The sequence below is a fragment of the Ochotona princeps genome, chromosome 16, assembly GCF_030435755.1.
Source record: "Ochotona princeps isolate mOchPri1 chromosome 16, mOchPri1.hap1, whole genome shotgun sequence".
NCBI classification, from domain to species: domain Eukaryota; kingdom Metazoa; phylum Chordata; class Mammalia; order Lagomorpha; family Ochotonidae; genus Ochotona; species Ochotona princeps.
The window spans coordinates 14,437,529-14,454,475 of record NC_080847.1 but is presented as its reverse complement, the minus strand read 5'-3'; the positions used below and the strand labels follow the sequence as shown (position 1 = coordinate 14,454,475).

Here is a 16,947-nt window from a genome sequence, read left to right as displayed (position 1 = left end):
AGCAGTCGAGGACGGCCCAGAGCTCTGGGACCCTGCACCCACGTGGGAGACCTGGAAGAGGCTCCTGGCTTTGGACTGGCTTAGCTCCAGCCACTGCGGCCGCTAGGGGAGTGAATCATCAGGCAGAAGATCTTCCTCTCTCTCTCCTCCTCTTTGTATATCCGCCTTTCCAATAAAAATAAATAAATCTTGGGCCCGGCGGCGTGGCCTAGCGGCTAAAGTCCTCTCCTTGAACGCACCGGGATCCCATGTGGGCGCCGGTTCTAATCCCGGCAGCTCCACTTCCCATCCAGCTCCCTGCTTGTGGCCTGGGAAAGCAGCAGAGGACGGCCCAAAGCTTTGGGACACTGCACCTGCGTGGGAGACCTGGAAGAGGTTCCTGGTCCCGGCTTCGGATTGGCGCAGGACTGGCCCGTTGCGGCTCACTTGGGGAGTGAATCATCGGATGGAAGATCTTCCTCTCTGCCTCTCCTCCTCTCTGTATATCTGGCTTTCCAATAATAATAAAATCTTTAAAAATAAATAAATAAATAAATCTTTTTTTTTTTTTAATAAATAAATCTTAAAAAAAAAATCATCCTACCCACCTTCCTCCATACCTGACCCTCCCTAATTTAATCTGAAGCCCACATGGGTATGTATCACTACCAACTATGTAAACAATATTAAAAATAAAATTTGAAAAGATTTATTTTTATTTATTTGAAAGGCAGAACGACAGAGAAACAGATCTTCCATTCGTTGCCTCACTCCATGAAATACAGTAATGGTCAGGGTTTAGCCAGACTGAAGCCAGACCAAAGCCAGGAGCTTCTTGCAGGTCTCCCGCGTAGGTGCAGAGATCCAAGTACTTGGGCCACCTCCATTGCTTTTCCCAGGTCAATTAGCAGGAAACTGAATCAAAAGTGGAGCAGACAGGACTCAAGCCAGTGACCATGGGGGATGCTGGCATCATAGGCAGTGGTTCAACCCACTATACCACAATGTAGGCTCTAAAACATTTGAAAGACAGAGTTCCACAGGGAGAGAGGCAGGTGGGGAGGGGCAGAGGGCTTCCACGCATTGATTCCTTCCCAAAATGTCCACAAGAGCCAGGAGCCACATCCAGATCTACCACATGGATGCAGGAGCCCAAGCATTTTGGCCTTCCTCCACTGCCTTCCCACGCACACTAGCAGAGAGCTGGATTAGAAGCAGAGCTGTCGGGCCCAGTGCCGTGGCCCAGCAGCTAAAATCCTTGCCTTGAACTCGCCGGGTTCCTATATGGGCACCAGTTCTAACCCTGGCAGCTCCACTTCCCATCCAGCTCCCTGCTTGTGGCTTGGAAAAGCAATCGAGGACGGCCCAAAGCCTTGGGACCCTGAACCCGTGTGGGAGACCTGGAAGAATTTCCTGGCTCCTGGCTTCAGATCAGCACAGCATCAGCCGTTGTGGTCACTTGGGGAGTGAATCATCGGACAGAAGATCTTCCTCTCTGTCTCTCCTCCTCTCTGTATATCCGCCTTTCCAATAAAAAAAATAAATAAATCTTAAAAAAAAAATGAAGTAGAGCTGTCAGTACTTGAACCTACCAAAGATGCTGGTAATCTAGGCAGTAGCTTAACACACTACACCTCAACACCAGCCCCTCAAATAATAAGAATCATTAAAAAAAGACAGCAACCCTAACAAAAGCTTTTGTGGAGAACAATGACACTAAAAACCAGAACATCTTTTACTAAGGTGTACTCCAAACTACAGTAAAACGGGTTTGTGGATTCAACGGACCGGAAGTGGCTTAAGCTCTGCTAGGCCATGTTACTCTTCTCTGGCCCATCTGAGCACCTAGCCCCTTGCAGCCCTGTTCCCTCACATCATCAGGGACTTCTTCACTCTACCCAGGAAGGAGTGCCAGCACCCCAGTGAAAAAGGGCAGCAGCAGCACAGACACCGTGACTGGGATCAGGAAAAGGTACCCAACAAGTCAGGTCTCCCCCATGAAATGGGTACACTGTCATCTGCTTCAAACCCCCTCTAACTCAGTCACACAGCAAAGCTACACAACTGCCCAATGCTACAGTGCATGCCAAAAGAGGGCAGGAATACACCCCCAACAGCCTGGGAGGGAGGGACACAGCCAGCCAGACTGACTGTCCTGTAGCCACCCTTGGCTGCCCAAAACCACAGGTGAACCACAGCAGCCCTTGGCTCCACACCAGTCATGAGAAGACTTTCTTTTTTTTTTTTTTTAATAAAATGCTGACCATGGAGGCCAGGAAAGTCTGCCTACCTTTCTTCAGACTTGTGGACACAGCCTCTGTCATAAGGCAATCTCACCTGGCAGAGGACCTTTTCCAGCAAGAGCCACTTAGAACGTGAATGACAAAAGCTTGCTGAAGGACACCAGGCAAGCCTCCTGGGCTAAACACTCCCCTTCTGAGAAGTCTTCTTGTCTCACTAGCTCATGTTACGTTATTCCCAGCAGAAAAGGGGCCGGGAGCAATTAACTTAGCAGGTAAAGTCCTCACCTTGAACGCGCTAGGATCCCATACTGGCACCAGTTCTAACCCCGGCAGCCCAGCTTCCCATCCAGCTCCCTGCTTGTGCCTTGGAAAAGCAGTTGAGGATGGCCCAAAGCCTTGGGACCCTGAACCCACATGGGAGACCCAGAAGAAGCTCCTGTCTCCTGGCTTTGGATTGGCTCAGCTCCAGCTGTTGCGGTCACCTGGGGAGTGAATCAGCGGACGGAAGATCTTCCTCTCTGTATATCTGACTTTCCAATAAAAATAAACAAATCTTAAAAAAAAAAATGCAGAGAAAGCCATTCGCTTCTCTTCCCTACAGTTTAACAAATGTCTTCCCCCCCCATGTCGGTGGCAAGAATAAACTCTGGGATCAATCTTTCAGTCACCACTATCACCACTATCAATATTTTTGACGTGTTTAAGAGTCTTTTGTCATTCACACTGGTTCATTTTAGTCAGTGAAGCACTGCATATGCAAGTGACGACAGCCTCAAGAGCGGGTCCACGTGTGTGTGCTGTACCACCAGGTCCCCATAACTACACTCTGACGTTCACCCGATGATGAAATTGCCTAATGGCACACTTCTCAGAACATATCATCGTCACTAAGCCACATACAACACTAAGTGCATTTATCAGGTGGGAGGGGCAAACAAGGGCTTCAAAGCCCTCTGGTAAGGGCAGGTGTTTGGCTCAGGGGGTCAGGTTCATCTCTCAGCACCCCTGCTTCTGCTCCAGGTTCCTTAGTTTCCTGATAATGGGCATCCTGGAAGGCAGTAGATAAGGCTCAAGTACCTGGGTCCCAGCAACCCACTGGAGAGACTTGAATAGTTTTGTTTTTTTTTTTTCCTGACTTTGGCCTGGCCCAGCCCTGGCTGTAGCAAGCATTGGAGGAATGACCTAGTAGGCAGAAGAGATCTCTTTGTCTGCCTTTCAAATAAAATGAAAAGGTATAAACAGCTTTTAAAAGTCCTTCAGGAGTGGTGAAGGTACAGCAGGTTGAGCCACATTCCATTTCAGAGTGCTGGGTTGATTCGTAGCTGCTCTTGAGTTTCCTATCCAGCTTCCTACCAACACACCTGGGAGGCAGTGGATGATAGCCCAAGTGCTTGGGTTCCTGCCACCCAATGAGAGAGCCAGATGGAGCTCCTGGCTTCATTCAGCCTAGCCTAACAAAGGCTGTTTTGGGCATCTGGGGAGTGACCAGCAGGAAGCAGCACTCTTACGCATGTGTGCCCACTTGCTCTCTCACCTTTTCCTTCTAGCTCCCTCTCACTGTCACTCTGCCTTTTTCTCTTGGACAAAAAATCTCTCCAATAAATATAAATTTCCTATCTGTAAATGAAAATAAAAGTGAAAGATGCAGTACTTTCCCACAACAGGAATTTTAGAATCAGAGAATTTTAAGCTTAAGGCAGCTTAGGTGCTAGCCAAGTTCCCTGTAGCATGGAGGAGATTGAAGTCCTAGGATTTACCTGACATGGAGCCTCCCAAGGAGGAAACCCTGTGACTCCAGCCATCCTGCCTGTGGCACGGTCCCTTGGTGGAGCATTCTACACACACCACAAGGGGAATAATCTCTAGGAAAGAAACATCATTCTTAATGTGCAGAAGCACACACTCAGGGTTGGGACAAAGATCACTGGTGAGCCAAGTGTTTTCCAAGGCAGCTAGACACCTGCTGGGTCATCATCACCAGAAAGAAAAAAAAAGGAGACTAGGAGAAGGAAAAAGAGGAAGGAAAATTAAGAACCTCCCTTCTGATTTCCTGTGTCTGCTTACATCACCCCAAACAGGGTGTCTCCCTGATGCTGACTTTAATGAGGACCTTCCTAAAGCTGGTCCAACTGGTGTTCAAGTTCCTGGACTGAAAAACAAGTTTATGGACAGCCAGGTCACCTGCTGCTGACCATGTGTAAGCTGTTTACCCTGAGATGACAGGCTGGTGGCCAGTTCTGCTCTGATGAAAGCTGCAAAGACTCTATTACTCTTTTGAAGCCAACCAGGGCATCTCCATGACTAATTGCCATAAAAAAGGAGTAGGAAAGAAGGGAAGCCACACACACATCCTACTTCCTGGGGGGACAACCCAACTAGGGATGCTACATAGTTCACCTAAACTTGCTTCTGGTTTTCTTGATCTCTGAGCTTTTAATGACATCATCACTTCAAGTCCCCCACTTTGCCTTGCCAACAATACACCCACCTGCTCTCAAGCCCTAATGCTGAGACCAGCCAGTCATCAAGGAACCGCAGCAGCCCAAACACGCATGACTCGGCGCCTCACAATGTCAGCTATCAGACCTCGAACCCTGACCACCGGGAAAAGCTCAGTGTTGGGAAAAAGGTAGTGGTATACCGAACAGCTTACCCATCTCTTCCTTTGCTGACGATCTTCACCTCAAAGTAATAAATGCCACAGGCTGCAGGGATGGGGTGAGTGGCACGTACTGAGGCTGCATCTTTGTGATTTTTGCCATGACCTAACAGGAAAGGGCAAGGAAGAACTGTCAGGGGGAAGAAATGCAAATGGCAGCCCTAGGAAACTCGTAGAGTCTCCAACATACCCAGCTCCTGCCTCGGGCATACCCTCCTCTTAACAGCAGCAGCCCTGCCTAAGACACCATTCCCCCATACCTACAAGGGAGGGGTCATATGGGAGCATATGAGGAACATTCCAGTGCTGCTGCCCATCTCTCTAGAATTCAGGCAGCCGGCGTGGAGAACCAGGGAAAGTTGAGGGCAGGCCTGGAAGACATGCCCCCTGCCCCTCCACTCAACTTCGACCTGACCTAGTCTGGAAGGAATGGCAAGTGGGCAAGCCCAGGGACTTGTAGTTAACGGTGGAGATGTGACCAGGCCTTTCGTCAGACTCCCACAACTCAACAGTGATAAAGGGCAGGGTTGAAGTTGGAGGCAGCCCAAGACTAGCGAGGAGGCCCTGAAGTGGAAAGTCCAGCCCAGCACTGTGCCTGGGCACCTGTTGCAGTTCTCTTGGCATGGAGAAGGAGGGGGGAGTCTCAGGGCAGAGCAGACAATCACCCCCCCACCCACCTGATCAGCCCCACCGCACCGGACATCCCACAGAGCCTAAGGCCTATCCCAGAGCACCCCCGCAACAAAAGGGTCGCGACCGGGCAGGGGCAGACGGCATCGTCACAGCCGTCCTGCAGATGCTCTGGCCGGATCCCCACTCCGTGGCCACAAAGACCATACCTTTGTAGTGGACACGGAGATTGCCTTGGGAAAGGCCGATGTAGTTGTACTTGTCCTTGGGGCTCCAGGAACGCGGCAGGGGCGTCTCGTGCTGGTTGACCGCGGGGTACAGACGCTGCAGGCGCCGGCTCAGCTCCTGCTCCCCGGGGGACGGCAGCCCGCCCCCAGCGCCCCCACCCGAGGAATCTCCAGGCTGCGGATTCCCAGCTCCCGGGTCCGCCGTCGCGGCCGCCATCTTGGAGGGAGCTGCTATTGTGTCACTGGGGGCGGGGAGGAGCAGGACCAGATCCGCTCCGCTCAGCCAATGGCTCGCAAGCCTCCCGGGGCCGCAGGGAAACCGAGTCCGAGTCCGGCACCTCTTTTTGGACACTGCCCTTCCTTGAGCCACGTTTGGGACTTTATATCCCACAATGCAGAGTTCTGCGGAGGCCGGCCCAGGTGGGGATGGTAGAGGACGATGGGAGATGTGGTACAGCCTGCTCAGTCGAAAACTAGGTCAGCTGAGACTTTGGGGCACCAAAAACTACACTTCCCGTCAACAACGCGGATCCGGCCCCCTCAGCGTCCCTCCCTCCTCCAAGGCTTCTATTTATGTTAGACTTCAGTTCTGGGAGCCGGGGCGCAAGGCCCCGTAAGTAAGGGGCTCTCGGAGTCTCCAAGCGCCTCACTGCTACCTGGCCCTCTCCCAACAGGCAAGCGCTAAGTTCAGAGGCGTGGCGCGACCCTGATCCCGCCCCCGCCGCAGGGGCCGCCGGGGCCTGGTCGCCACGACAACGAGCTGTACACTACTAGAGATACCGTGGCGGCGGGTTGCTGGTGGCCCGCCTGCCGGGTCAGGCAGGGAATGGACTCCTCCCAGTCGCGGTGCTGCAGCTTCTCTGTGTCGAGGTAGGCGTTGGTCGGTCTGAGGATATACAACAGGATTTAAAGTATTTCCAGAGAAGGAAATGGCACCTGAGACGGAATCAGCGGTGCTGACACTGTGTGTCCTGGAGCCTGACTGACCTGGCCCTGCTAGCTCTAGGGCGGACGCACTTTACTGTTATTAGTTGCTCCCAGCTGGTGCGGAGGGTGCTTACATACCAAGTGTGTTGTAAACCACGGTTAACCCTCGCAACTCAATGAATGAGTAACGTCATCGTTGTACGGAGGGAGGGGGAGGGCTATGAGTCTGGAAAGATAGGGTTTTTTTTTTTTTTAAGATTTATTTATTTTTATTACAAAGTCAGATATACAGAGAGGAGGAGAGACAGAGAGGAAGATCCCTCCGTCCGATGATTCACTCCCCAAGTGAGCTCAACGGCCGGTGCTGCGCCGATCCGGAGCCGGGAACCTGGAACCTCTTCCAGGTCTCCCACGCAGGTGCAGTGTCCCAATGCATTGGGCCGTCCTCGACTGCTTTTCCCAGGCCACAAGCAGGGAGCTGGATGGGAAGTGGAGCTGCCGGGATTAGAACCGGCGTCCATATGGGATCCCGGGGCGTTCAAGGAGAGGACTTTAGTAACCAGGCCACCACCTGATAAGCAAGTTATGATGTTGGATGAAGCAGCCTCAGGGTATCTGCAGGGGCAGGGTGCAGCCTCCAGGGCCTGAACAATGTACTGCCTAAAGTCCTGTTGATCAGGAAAGTCAGCTGTGTGGGTTTAGACAACAATTTTAGATAACTAGCTTTCTGGTGTTGGAGCCTCAGGAAAAGCCCTTACACTTACAGGCATGGATCTCAAACACAGGGATACCTATGTGTCACACATTTAGGGAGGCTGTGTGAAGTTCTCACCACATAGGCATTCAGGAAGCTATCACTGAATACAGTTTCCCTCTTGTAAGTCAACACACACACACACCTGACTACCCCTAAATTCTAATCTCCAGGGTCTGCTACTATGACAGATAAAGCCTGCGAAAGTATCCTAAAGCAGGAAGTGCCAATTTAATGATCTTGTCCAGAGCTGAAATTAGTCCATGAGAACCAAGCAGTGGAGTGAAGAAACAGTAGTTATGCAGCAGAGGTATGACTGAGGAAATTGCAGCTCTCCACGAAACTAAGAAAGAAAAATTCCTGGGCCTGGCACAATAGCTGGTGACTAAATCCTCGCTTTGCATCCGCTGGGATCCCATATGGGTACCAGTTCGTATCCTGGTTGTTCCACTTCCTTGTGTTGGAGACCCAGAAGAGGCTCCTGGCTCCTGGCTTCAGCTCAGCTCAGCTCTGGCTGTTACAGCCACTTGCAAAGTGAACCAGCAGACAGAGGATTTTTTACTCTGTCTTTCCTTCTCTCTGTAAATCTGACTTTCCAATCAAAAATAAAATAGTCTTAAAAATAAATAAAAAAATAAAGTCCTCACTTTGCACACGCCAGGATCCCACATGGCGTCGGTTTTAACCCCCGAGGCTCTGCTTCCCACCAGCTCCCTGCTGTTGAGGATGGACCAAAGCTTTGGGATCCTGCACCCGCGTGAGAGACCTGCAAGAAGCTCCTAACTCCTGGCTTCAGATTGGCACAGCTCTGGCCGTTGCAGCTGCTTGGGGAGTGAACCATCAGACAGAAGATCTTCCTCTCTGTCTCTCCTCCTCTCTATATATCTGCCTTTCCAACAAAAAGAAATAAATCTTTAAAAGAAAAAAAGAAGGAAAGCACAATGTAACAGCTGAGGCTAACACCCTAAGCATCCAGAACAAGTGTGTAGGCTCCACTAGGTGTCCTGTTCCTTGTGTAAGTTCCTTGTGTAATTTTTTTTTTTTTACTATTATCTCTATGACATTCAAAACTGAAAACAGAGCCATTGTTGGGGCACATTGGGTTAAATCTACCACCTGTTATGCCTTCACATCCACTGCCTGCCAACAGTAAAAGGCATAAATAGAAGTGTTTCTCATTCCCATGAGAAGACTGGTGTCAAACATCTGTTGTAATACCAAAGTGACACCCCAAGCTTTCAGAACAAGTGTGTAAAGCCACCACCTGTGATGCCGACATCCCCCATCAATCATCAGTTCTAGCATCAGCTGCTCCTCTTCACATCCAGCTTGCCACCAGTGTACCTGGGAAAGCAACAGAGGATGGCCCCGAGGCTTGAGCCCCTGCTGCCTGTTTGGGAGATCTAGATGGAGTTGCAGGTTCCTGGCTTCAGTTTAGATCAGCCCCAGCCACCTGCAGCCATCTGAGGAGTGAACCAAAAGATAGATTATCTTTTCTTTCTTTTTTAAAAATATTTATTTATTTTTATTGGGAAAGCAGATATAAAGAAAGGAAAAGAGACAAAGAGGAAGATCTTCCATCTGCTAATTGACTCCCCAAAAGGCCACAACAGCTGAAGCTGAGACAGTCTGAAACCAGGAGCCAAGAGCCTCCTCCACATTTCCCATGCGGATGCAGGATCCCAAGGCTTTGGGTTGTCCTCAACTGCTTTCCCAGTCTACAGACAGGGAGCTGGATAGGAAGTGGAGCAGGCAGGATTCAAAACAGCACCCATATGGTATCCCAGTGCATGCAAAGCAAGGACTTAAGCCATTAGGCTGTCACACCAGGCCCCAATGCTTCTTATTCTTAAGCTTTATAACAACTCTAGTCAGATAGGCAAAGCAAAAATCAGATTTTCTCCATTTCTATTTTGAAAGTTTGATTTGTGTGACTCTGGGAGTGTAAAGGCTCTGGGAATGTAAGAAAGGGTCTGGGCCCAGACCTGCTGGGTGGCATGACAAGGACCCTGTCATCAGGCACCAGAGAGACCCAGAGCCCTGCTGGAGGAAACTGTGCTTTGTGGATAGAAAGGAGGGGGCTCTCCCTACTCGGGGCTGTTCCCCACCCCCACAGCTTGCCCTTCTCTGCGCAGAACACGCCCACAGCCTTCGGGGGCGGCCATGAAAGACTCTTCTGTCTCTGAATCCAAGAGCACCCAGAAGCACAAACTTTCTCAGAAACAGAAGACACTGGTGAGTGGCACAGTCTTTCCGCAACCTCAAGTATCAACCCCCATTCCCCATCTCTCTGTATCCTGAAGTACACCATCCACTCGGCAGAAGCACCCCCGCCAAGAGTAGCTTCTTCCCAGTTAGGGGCCGGTGGCTGGCAGGGCCCAGGTCGACCTGACTTGGGGAGGGGTGTGCCGTGGGCTGTTCTGCATCTGGAAACCTCCCCAGCTCTCTCTTGGCAGACTGAGCCTCTGCCCGCCACACCCTGTCCTGCAGTTGGCATTCTGGAAAGGACCTCGTCTCTTCATCTAGCCTACCATGTACCAGACACTGTGCTAGGAGTTGGGATGACCACGGCAGATCTGCCCCGGTCCTTCCCACCACTCTGTGAACTGCTAGAAGACTCAAATGCCCAGGCCACATAGAGAATGCCATGACTAGTTAGAACTTGGTGTGTGAGAACAGGACAGCAACGTTGACTCTCATGATGCCCTCTATTTCTGTTCTTTAATGTTGTTACACAAAAAGGCACTTTGTCTTAGTAAGTGCTTCCAGGCCTTTCCTGACAGGATCAAAGGATTGTTATGATTTTATCAGAAGACAGTCACTGTTCAGATTTTCCTAATTTATTTATTTTCATTGGAAAGGCATATTTACAGAGAGAAGGAGAAACAAAAAGAACTTCCATCTTATGGTTCACTCCCCATTGACGCCAATGGCTAGAACTGAGCTGATCAAAAGCCGGGAGCCACTTCCAGTTCTCCCACATTGATGCAGGGTCCCAAGGCTTTAGGCTGTCCTCGACTGCTTTCCCTGGTCACAAACAGGAAGCTTAATGGGAAGTGGAGCAGATGGGACACAAATCGGTGACCATATGGGATCCAGGTGCCTACCAGGGGAGGATTAAAGCAGTTGAGCTCTATACCATTCTTTTTCATGTTCAGTGGTGGCAACTCACCCTGCAACCAGCAGGAGGCGGTGTACTCTCCTGTTGTCCCCTCTCGGGGCCGCCTCTCTGTTTTCACCTGCAGGGGGCAGCAGAGAGCAAAGAGCTTCAGGCGCAAGAGGACAGAGGCCCTGCCAGCTGTGCCTCTGCCCTGCCAAATTTCCACTCCCCATGCTATCAAAGTGGGGCTGACATGTTTCCTCCCAGCAGACACAGCTGGCAGGATACAAGGACGGGCCTTCCCCAAGTCTGACCTACATAACTCACTAGGGTTAGGGTTATTTTGCATGGTTACAAAAAAAAATCACAATTTGATAAGATTCAAGGAGATAATTTTTCTGCCTAGATATATTCGCCCCCATGATGATTAAGTTTGATTTCTCCATTTTCCTGTTTATTTCCTTTTTTTAAGATTTATCTTATTTTTATTAGAAAATCAGATATATAGAAAGGAAGAAAGACAGAGAAGGATCCTCCGTCCATTGATTCACTCCCCAAGTGGCCACAATGGCTGGAACTACGCCAATCCGATGCCAGGAGCCTGGAGCCTCCTTCTAGTCTGCCACACTGGTGCAAAAAAAAAAAAATCTGAATGGATAGAGAAAGGATGGAGACAGACATTAAGAGAGGAAGCACTGTTGTCATGGTTTCCCCACCTGTCCCTCTCTGCAGCCCCTTCACTTCTCCATGGGCAGCTACCTGTCCCCATGGCCCACACATGCCACTGGGCAGACGATTCTGCAAAATAGAAAGCCCTGTTCTTCTGATGACCACCAGAGGCGATCAGGGTAAGCCAGGTCTGCCCCTACAGTGCATGTGGGGCTGGCATGGAGGGGTGCTGGAGCAGGAGTCAGGGCCAGCGGGGTGGGTGCTGCCCTAGGCTGGGGACATGCAGCTCAGCCTGGCATTCCCTGTAGGAGCTGGCAGCAACCGCTGAGCACGGTCAAGCCCAGGTACCTGGAGCAGCTAGAGAACTACCTCCGCAAGGAGCTGCTCCTGCTGGACCTAGGCACCGACAACTCCCAGGAGCTGAGGCTGCAGGTCGGATGAGACACCGAGTTAAAGGGGGGCAGGGAGAAACTCCACCCACCAGGACCAGGCATGCAGCCAGACTTCTCCTTTGTCCTCTGGGTCCCCTTTTCTGAAGAAAAGCTTGTGACTATACTAGTTAGCAGGGAACTCCTTACCAGGAAGGAGGCTAGAATTTGCATAAACGGCTGACTGCAGAGCTCCAGCTTACTGCAGACAGCCATGCTGCCTCCAGAAACAGAACGTGTGGCCAGGTGGCTCAGGTGTGTCAGTGGGTCACAATGTGCTGCAAGAACCTTTTGTGGCCTCATGCTTGCCCAGGGCTGTGAGACGCAGGGTGTGAAAGGCAAGAAGCCAACAACCCAGACCCGAGAGCCAGAGGGCAACCCAGGCACAGAGTGCAAAGTCTGGCTCTCACTGGCCTAGAAGGCCTCTGGGCAGACACCAGCAGAGGCTTCCACATAGCTATGCCCAGCACCGTGGCACAAAGACCTTGGTGGTAACCTGGTCCAGTAGTAGGGGTTCCCTGGCAGCTGCAAACTGGAGCACTTGTGAGCTCAGCAGGGAAAAACACAGGTCCCCAGCAAGGTAACAAGAAAAGTTCCTTTTCTTCCTAGCCTTACAGGGAAATCTTTGAGTTCTTCATAGAGGACTTCAAAACATACAAGCCATTGCTGTCTTCCATAAAGAATGCCTATGAGGAGATGCTGGGTAAGAATGCATCCACATTTCTGGGCTGGGCTAAGAAAATGCAAGGGCCAGGCATGGCGCGGTGTCCTAGCAGCTGGGGTCCTCGCCTTAAACGAGCCAGAATCCCATATGGGTGCCGGTTCTGGTCCCGGCAGCCCCGCTTCTCGTCCAACTCCCTGCTTGTGGTCTGGGAAAGCAGACGGGGATGGCCCAGGGCCTTGGGGCCCTGCGCCCGCATGGGAGATCTGAGGAGGTGGCTCCTGGCTCCTGGCTTCAAATCAGTTCAGCTCCAGCTGTTGTGGTCACTTGGGGAATGAATCATTGGGCAGAGGATCTTCCTCTCTGTCTCTCCTCCTTTGTGTATATCTGACTTTGTAATAAAAATAAATAAATGTTAAAAAAAAAACCCACAAGGGTCCTGCTCTCATGATCCAAGGCTCCAGGGCAAGACCAGAGCAGCTGTTAACTGGGCTTTGAGGCCACCAAACCCCCACCTCGAGTCTTTCTGCATCAGGGTGCTGTGAAAAAGAATCCGAGACACTTAATCAGCTCCTGTTCTTGAGAGGCACGGTGGGAGGGCCAGCGTGGTGGAACAGGGTTAAGCTGCCACTTGTGACTTCAGCATCCCAACTCAAGTCCTGGCTGCTTCACTTCTGATCCCATTCCCTGCTAATGCACCTGAGAAAGCAGCAAATATTTGGGCCCCTGCCATCTCCATGGGAGTTCTGAATGCAATTCCAAGTTCATGCCTTCAGCCTGACCCAACCTGAGCCATTGTAAGCGTTTGAGGAGTGAATCAGTGGAGGGAGATCTCTCTGTAACTCTTCCAAATAAGTAGAGAGAAGCATGGTGGGACAGTATCCACATGAAACACAGTGAACCCAGAAGACAGTGAGTACCTCTGGGAAGTGAGGAGGTTCCCAGAGCAGCCAAGCTGCAACACCAGCAGTTACAGAGGCAAGGGCATAGGAGAGACCCTGATCTCCAGCCAGTCTCTGGCCCTGGCTTAGAAGCAAGTTCAGGAAGGCAGAGCAGGGCCATGTAGGTCCCTTGAGTATGCAGACCAAAACAACCACACACCTGTGTGTGACCTTGGGCCCTATCACCTGGCTGTTCTCTACTGCCCCAAAAGGGTTCTCCCACCTGCCCCTGCTTAGCCCACCAAAGGGAGAAGATCCGGGCTCTGGAACCGCTGAAGGCCAAACTTGTCACGGTGAATGAGGGTTGCGATGAGAAGATTCTGGCCATGAGAGCTGAAGAACGGAACGAACTCTCCACACTCAAGACAGAAAAGATACATCTGCTAAAACTCATAGACAAAAAGAACGAGGAGAAGATCTCCTTACAGAGTGAGGTCAGCGCAAACAGTGTGGCAACCCTGTCCCTGTTCTCCTGCCCCACGGATGCCCAGGGTAGTTGGAGGGGACCCTGAGGCCATGGGCACTGAGGTGACACATAACCTGCAAACCTGCCCTCCCCTTGCACCTGGAATGACACACAGAGCCGCCACCTCCCCCGCAGAGCTTCACTCGGCTCAGCACCAGCCAGGAACAGGGGAGGCGAGTGCCACAGACTCCATGGGAGGAGGCCTAGGCACCTTGCTGGGATCTCAGGAAAAGCCAGACTCCTCCTTCCTCCAAGCCTTCCTGTCTCAGGCTCTGAGGGGGCCACCCCACACCCCTCCCATCCCCTATGATGACTAATCACATACAGGAGTCCCCTGCACACAGCCACCTTCCCTCCAGGTGACCAAACTGAGGAAGAACTTGGCTGAAGAGTACCTGCGTTACCTCACTGAGCGAGATGCCCGCAAAATTCTGATCGCAGACCTGAATGAGCTGCGCTACCAGCGGGAAGACATGTCCCTGGCCCAGTCCCCTGGTGAGCTGGAGCCAGGTGGCTCTCTGGCCCTGAGGGACTGGGGAAGGCAGCTTTCCACTGTCCGTCTACATTCAGCATTCCTAGTCTCTGTTCAGGCCACAATTGTTTGGGAACTTCCTCTGCCACCACCTGACAACCAAGTTAGGCAGGAACACTGCCAAAGGCTTAGGCCATGTAGACTGCCAAGGGCAGTCTGTCTAGGAGATACACTGTATCCTGAGCCCCTTTCAGCTGGTAATGTTGTGGCAAGATCCAGGGAAGACAGAAGGGCCCAAGGGTATTCCACCCTTGCCTTGGGCTCTGAGCCCCAGAGCCAGGGTGACATGGGCTGTGGGCTTCCTGCAGATGTCTGGGGGGAGGATCCTGTGATGCTCTCAATGGCTCTGAAGATGGCACGGCAAGACCTGACCCGGGCCCAGATGGAGCTGAACACCATGAAGGCCAACTTTGGTGATGTGGTACCCAGGAGGGACTTTGAGATGCAGGAAAAGAGCAACAAGGACATTCAGGAGCAGGTGCTAGAACACGGGCTGGGGCAGGCAGGGCCGGGCTGGGCTGAACGGCTGGGGGAGACAGAACTAAAGACCTTGCATGCAGCTGGATGGCCTGAAAGCCGACTACGAGGAGGTGCGCAAGGAGCATGAGATGCTGTTGCAGCTGCACATGAGCACGCTCAGGGAACGTGACCAGTTCTTCTTGGAGCTGCAGGAGATCCAGCGCACCTCCACGCCCAGGCCTGACTGGACCAAGTGTGAAGGTACTGTTGGCCTCAGGGACCCTGGGGACCACTGAAGGGGGTGGGCCAGGTTTCAGCTCCTTTTCCTCACCTGCAGATGTGGTGGCTGGGGGCCCAGAGCGCTGGCAGATGCTGGCCGAGGGCAAGAACAGTGACCAGCTGGTGGACATACTCCTGGAGGAGATTGGCGAGGGCCTGCTTCGGGAGAAGGACTTCTTTCCTGGGCTGGTAGGAGAGTCCCTGGGCAGACAGCTTGGAGTGAAATTGCAGCAGCCAGGCCTTGTTGCTAAGGAGAGCTGAGCTTCCATAAAGGAGCCAGCCGGGTCTCTTCCCAGCCTGGGAGTGGGCCACAGATGGCCCTGGAAACGAGCTGACCCCCTCCATCCACCTCATTTCAGGGCTTTGGAGAATCCATCCCCGCTTTCCTGCGATGTGATGGCCCTGTGCCAAACAAGAAGCCAGCCAAGAAGGACGTGGTTAGCCTTCTTAAGGATGTCTGGAAGGAGCGTCTGGTGGGGGATAAGGTCAGAGTTCACCCAGCTCTGGGCCCCCAGCCACCACATCTGCTGGCATGTGGGCTTTCAGACAGAGTCATCCAGGAGCTCCCCTTGAGGGCCGACCAACCCTGGAACAGCCTGACCAGGAATTTCCCTCATGCCACAGAAAGAGAAGTTCCCAGACTTCTTCTTCAGTTTCCTGGAGCGTCGCTTTGGGCCCCAGGATGCCATAGCCTGGGCTTATACCCTTTTTGAAAACATCAAGCTCTTCCGCTCCAATGAGGTCATGAGTCAGTTCTACGCAGTTCTGATGGGAAAGGTAAGCTTCAGCTTCTTCCCAGCCTGCACTGCTGGAGATCCACCAGCACAGCCCAGCTCTGTGCTTGCCACTGCAGCAGCAGCAGGTGAGTGAACACCTCCCTCCCCATAGAGGAAAGAGAGTGTGTACATCAATCAGAAGGAGCTCCTTGCCTACTTGCTGAAGGAAATGACAAACGCTGACAGTCAGAACGAAGGACTCATAACCATGGAGCAGTTTGGGTGAGAAGCCAGACCAGGCCAGTTCAGACTCCCGGGCCAGGCTCTGGCATATTCAGGGACAAGGGGAGCCAGTGGAAGGGCCACTAGCTGTGTCTGCTGCCTTCTGAACCCTTGTATAGCTGGCAGAGGAGGGTGCAGGGCAACAGGTGGGCAGGCCTCAGTCATGGTCCTGTTGGCCTTCATCCCCACAGCTCCATCCTCAAGAGCACCTTTCCCTTCAAGACGGGAGAGCATATTCAGGAGCTGATGGAGACAGGTGGCTGGCATCCCAACAGCAGCAATGCAGACTTGCTCAACTACCGCTCTTTATTTATAGAGGTCAGTGGCTGATACCAGGAACCCGCCCTGCCACTCCCTACCCTGGCCTTGGCTGCACTCTGGCCAGCGTGCCCCTCCCCTTGCCTTATGACCCCTTGCAGGATGAGGAGGGTCACAGTGAGCCCTTTGTGCAAAAACTGTGGGAACAGTACATGGACGAGAAGGATGCATACCTGCAAGAGCTGAAGCAGGAGCTGGGCATGGAACTGTGAGTGACTGTGGGACTGTCAGGCCCACTCAGCAAGTCCCCTGGGCTGGGTTGGTCCCTTAGGGCAGCACCGGAAGCCCTAGAACCTCCCTAAGCCCTACACAGCTGCAGCCCAGCAGAAAGAGAGGCACCTTGGCATCTGGGGTTAAGGCCTGCCTCTCTTCCTGGGGACCAGCCGTGATGAAGTGACCCTGTACAAGCTGCGTGTAGCCCTGATGAACATCGACCCCAGCCTGGACAAGCAGACCTTGAGAGCATACCTAAGCCAGGCCTTCCAGCGGCCGCTGGCAGAGCTACCAGAGGAGGGCAGTGAGAAGGAGCACAGCATCGTGACAGGGCTCAAAGACGCCCTGGAACAACTGCAAGCAGCTGACATCAAGCGCATTGGACCTCGAGAGCAAGAGACTGCCAGCTAGGGCCAGCATGAGTGGCTGAGTGCCCCAGGTTTTAGTATTATGCTGTTTGTCTG

The 16,947-nt window shown here is 52.4% G+C and overlaps 2 protein-coding genes across 3 annotated transcripts in view; one reads left to right on the top strand and one right to left on the bottom strand.

Annotated features, from left to right (window-relative positions):
* Positions 1-6,362, bottom strand: part of RANBP10 (RAN binding protein 10) — a 55,202-nt gene extending 48,840 nt beyond the window's left edge. Inside the window, exons 1-2 of the mRNA XM_004583957.3 lie at positions 5,721-6,362; positions 4,876-4,987 (exon numbers count right to left, since the gene is read on the bottom strand). Of these exons, the coding sequence (XP_004584014.1) occupies positions 4,876-4,987; positions 5,721-5,955 (347 nt within the window). The 5' untranslated portion in view covers positions 5,956-6,362. The remainder of the gene's footprint in view (positions 1-4,875; positions 4,988-5,720) is intronic.
* TSNAXIP1 (translin associated factor X interacting protein 1) lies at positions 6,191-16,917 on the top strand. Of its 2 annotated transcripts, XM_004583958.4 has the most exons (16): positions 6,413-6,608; positions 9,555-9,654; positions 11,252-11,367; positions 11,497-11,620; positions 12,226-12,319; positions 13,456-13,652; positions 14,044-14,179; positions 14,525-14,694; positions 14,777-14,936; positions 15,013-15,143; positions 15,314-15,439; positions 15,579-15,731; positions 15,843-15,952; positions 16,144-16,270; positions 16,372-16,478; positions 16,654-16,917. In XM_004583958.4, the coding sequence occupies exons 1-16, from the start codon at positions 6,565-6,567 to the stop codon at positions 16,892-16,894; spliced, it is 2,136 nt and encodes a 711-aa protein (XP_004584015.3). In that variant the 5' UTR covers positions 6,413-6,564; the 3' UTR covers positions 16,895-16,917. The 2 variants fall into 2 exon arrangements, with proteins under 2 accessions (XP_058531066.1, XP_004584015.3); XM_058675083.1 differs by lacking the exons at positions 11,252-11,367; positions 11,497-11,620 and adding an exon at positions 6,191-6,215.
* Positions 16,918-16,947: the final 30 nt, after the last annotated feature.

What these genes read in the sequence shown, in the direction of transcription:
- TSNAXIP1 (XM_004583958.4), top strand. Translation starts at nt 6,565, where the DNA reads ATGGACTCCTCCCAGTCGCGGTGCTGCAGCTTCTCTGTGTCGAG. An exon ending in AGATCTCCTTACAGAGTGAG is followed by an intron (nt 13,653 to 14,043) that starts GTCAGCGCAAAC and finishes CCTTCCCTCCAG; the next exon opens with GTGACCAAACTGAGGAAGAA. An exon ending in TGACTGGACCAAGTGTGAAG is followed by an intron (nt 14,937 to 15,012) that starts GTACTGTTGGCC and finishes CCTCACCTGCAG; the next exon opens with ATGTGGTGGCTGGGGGCCCA.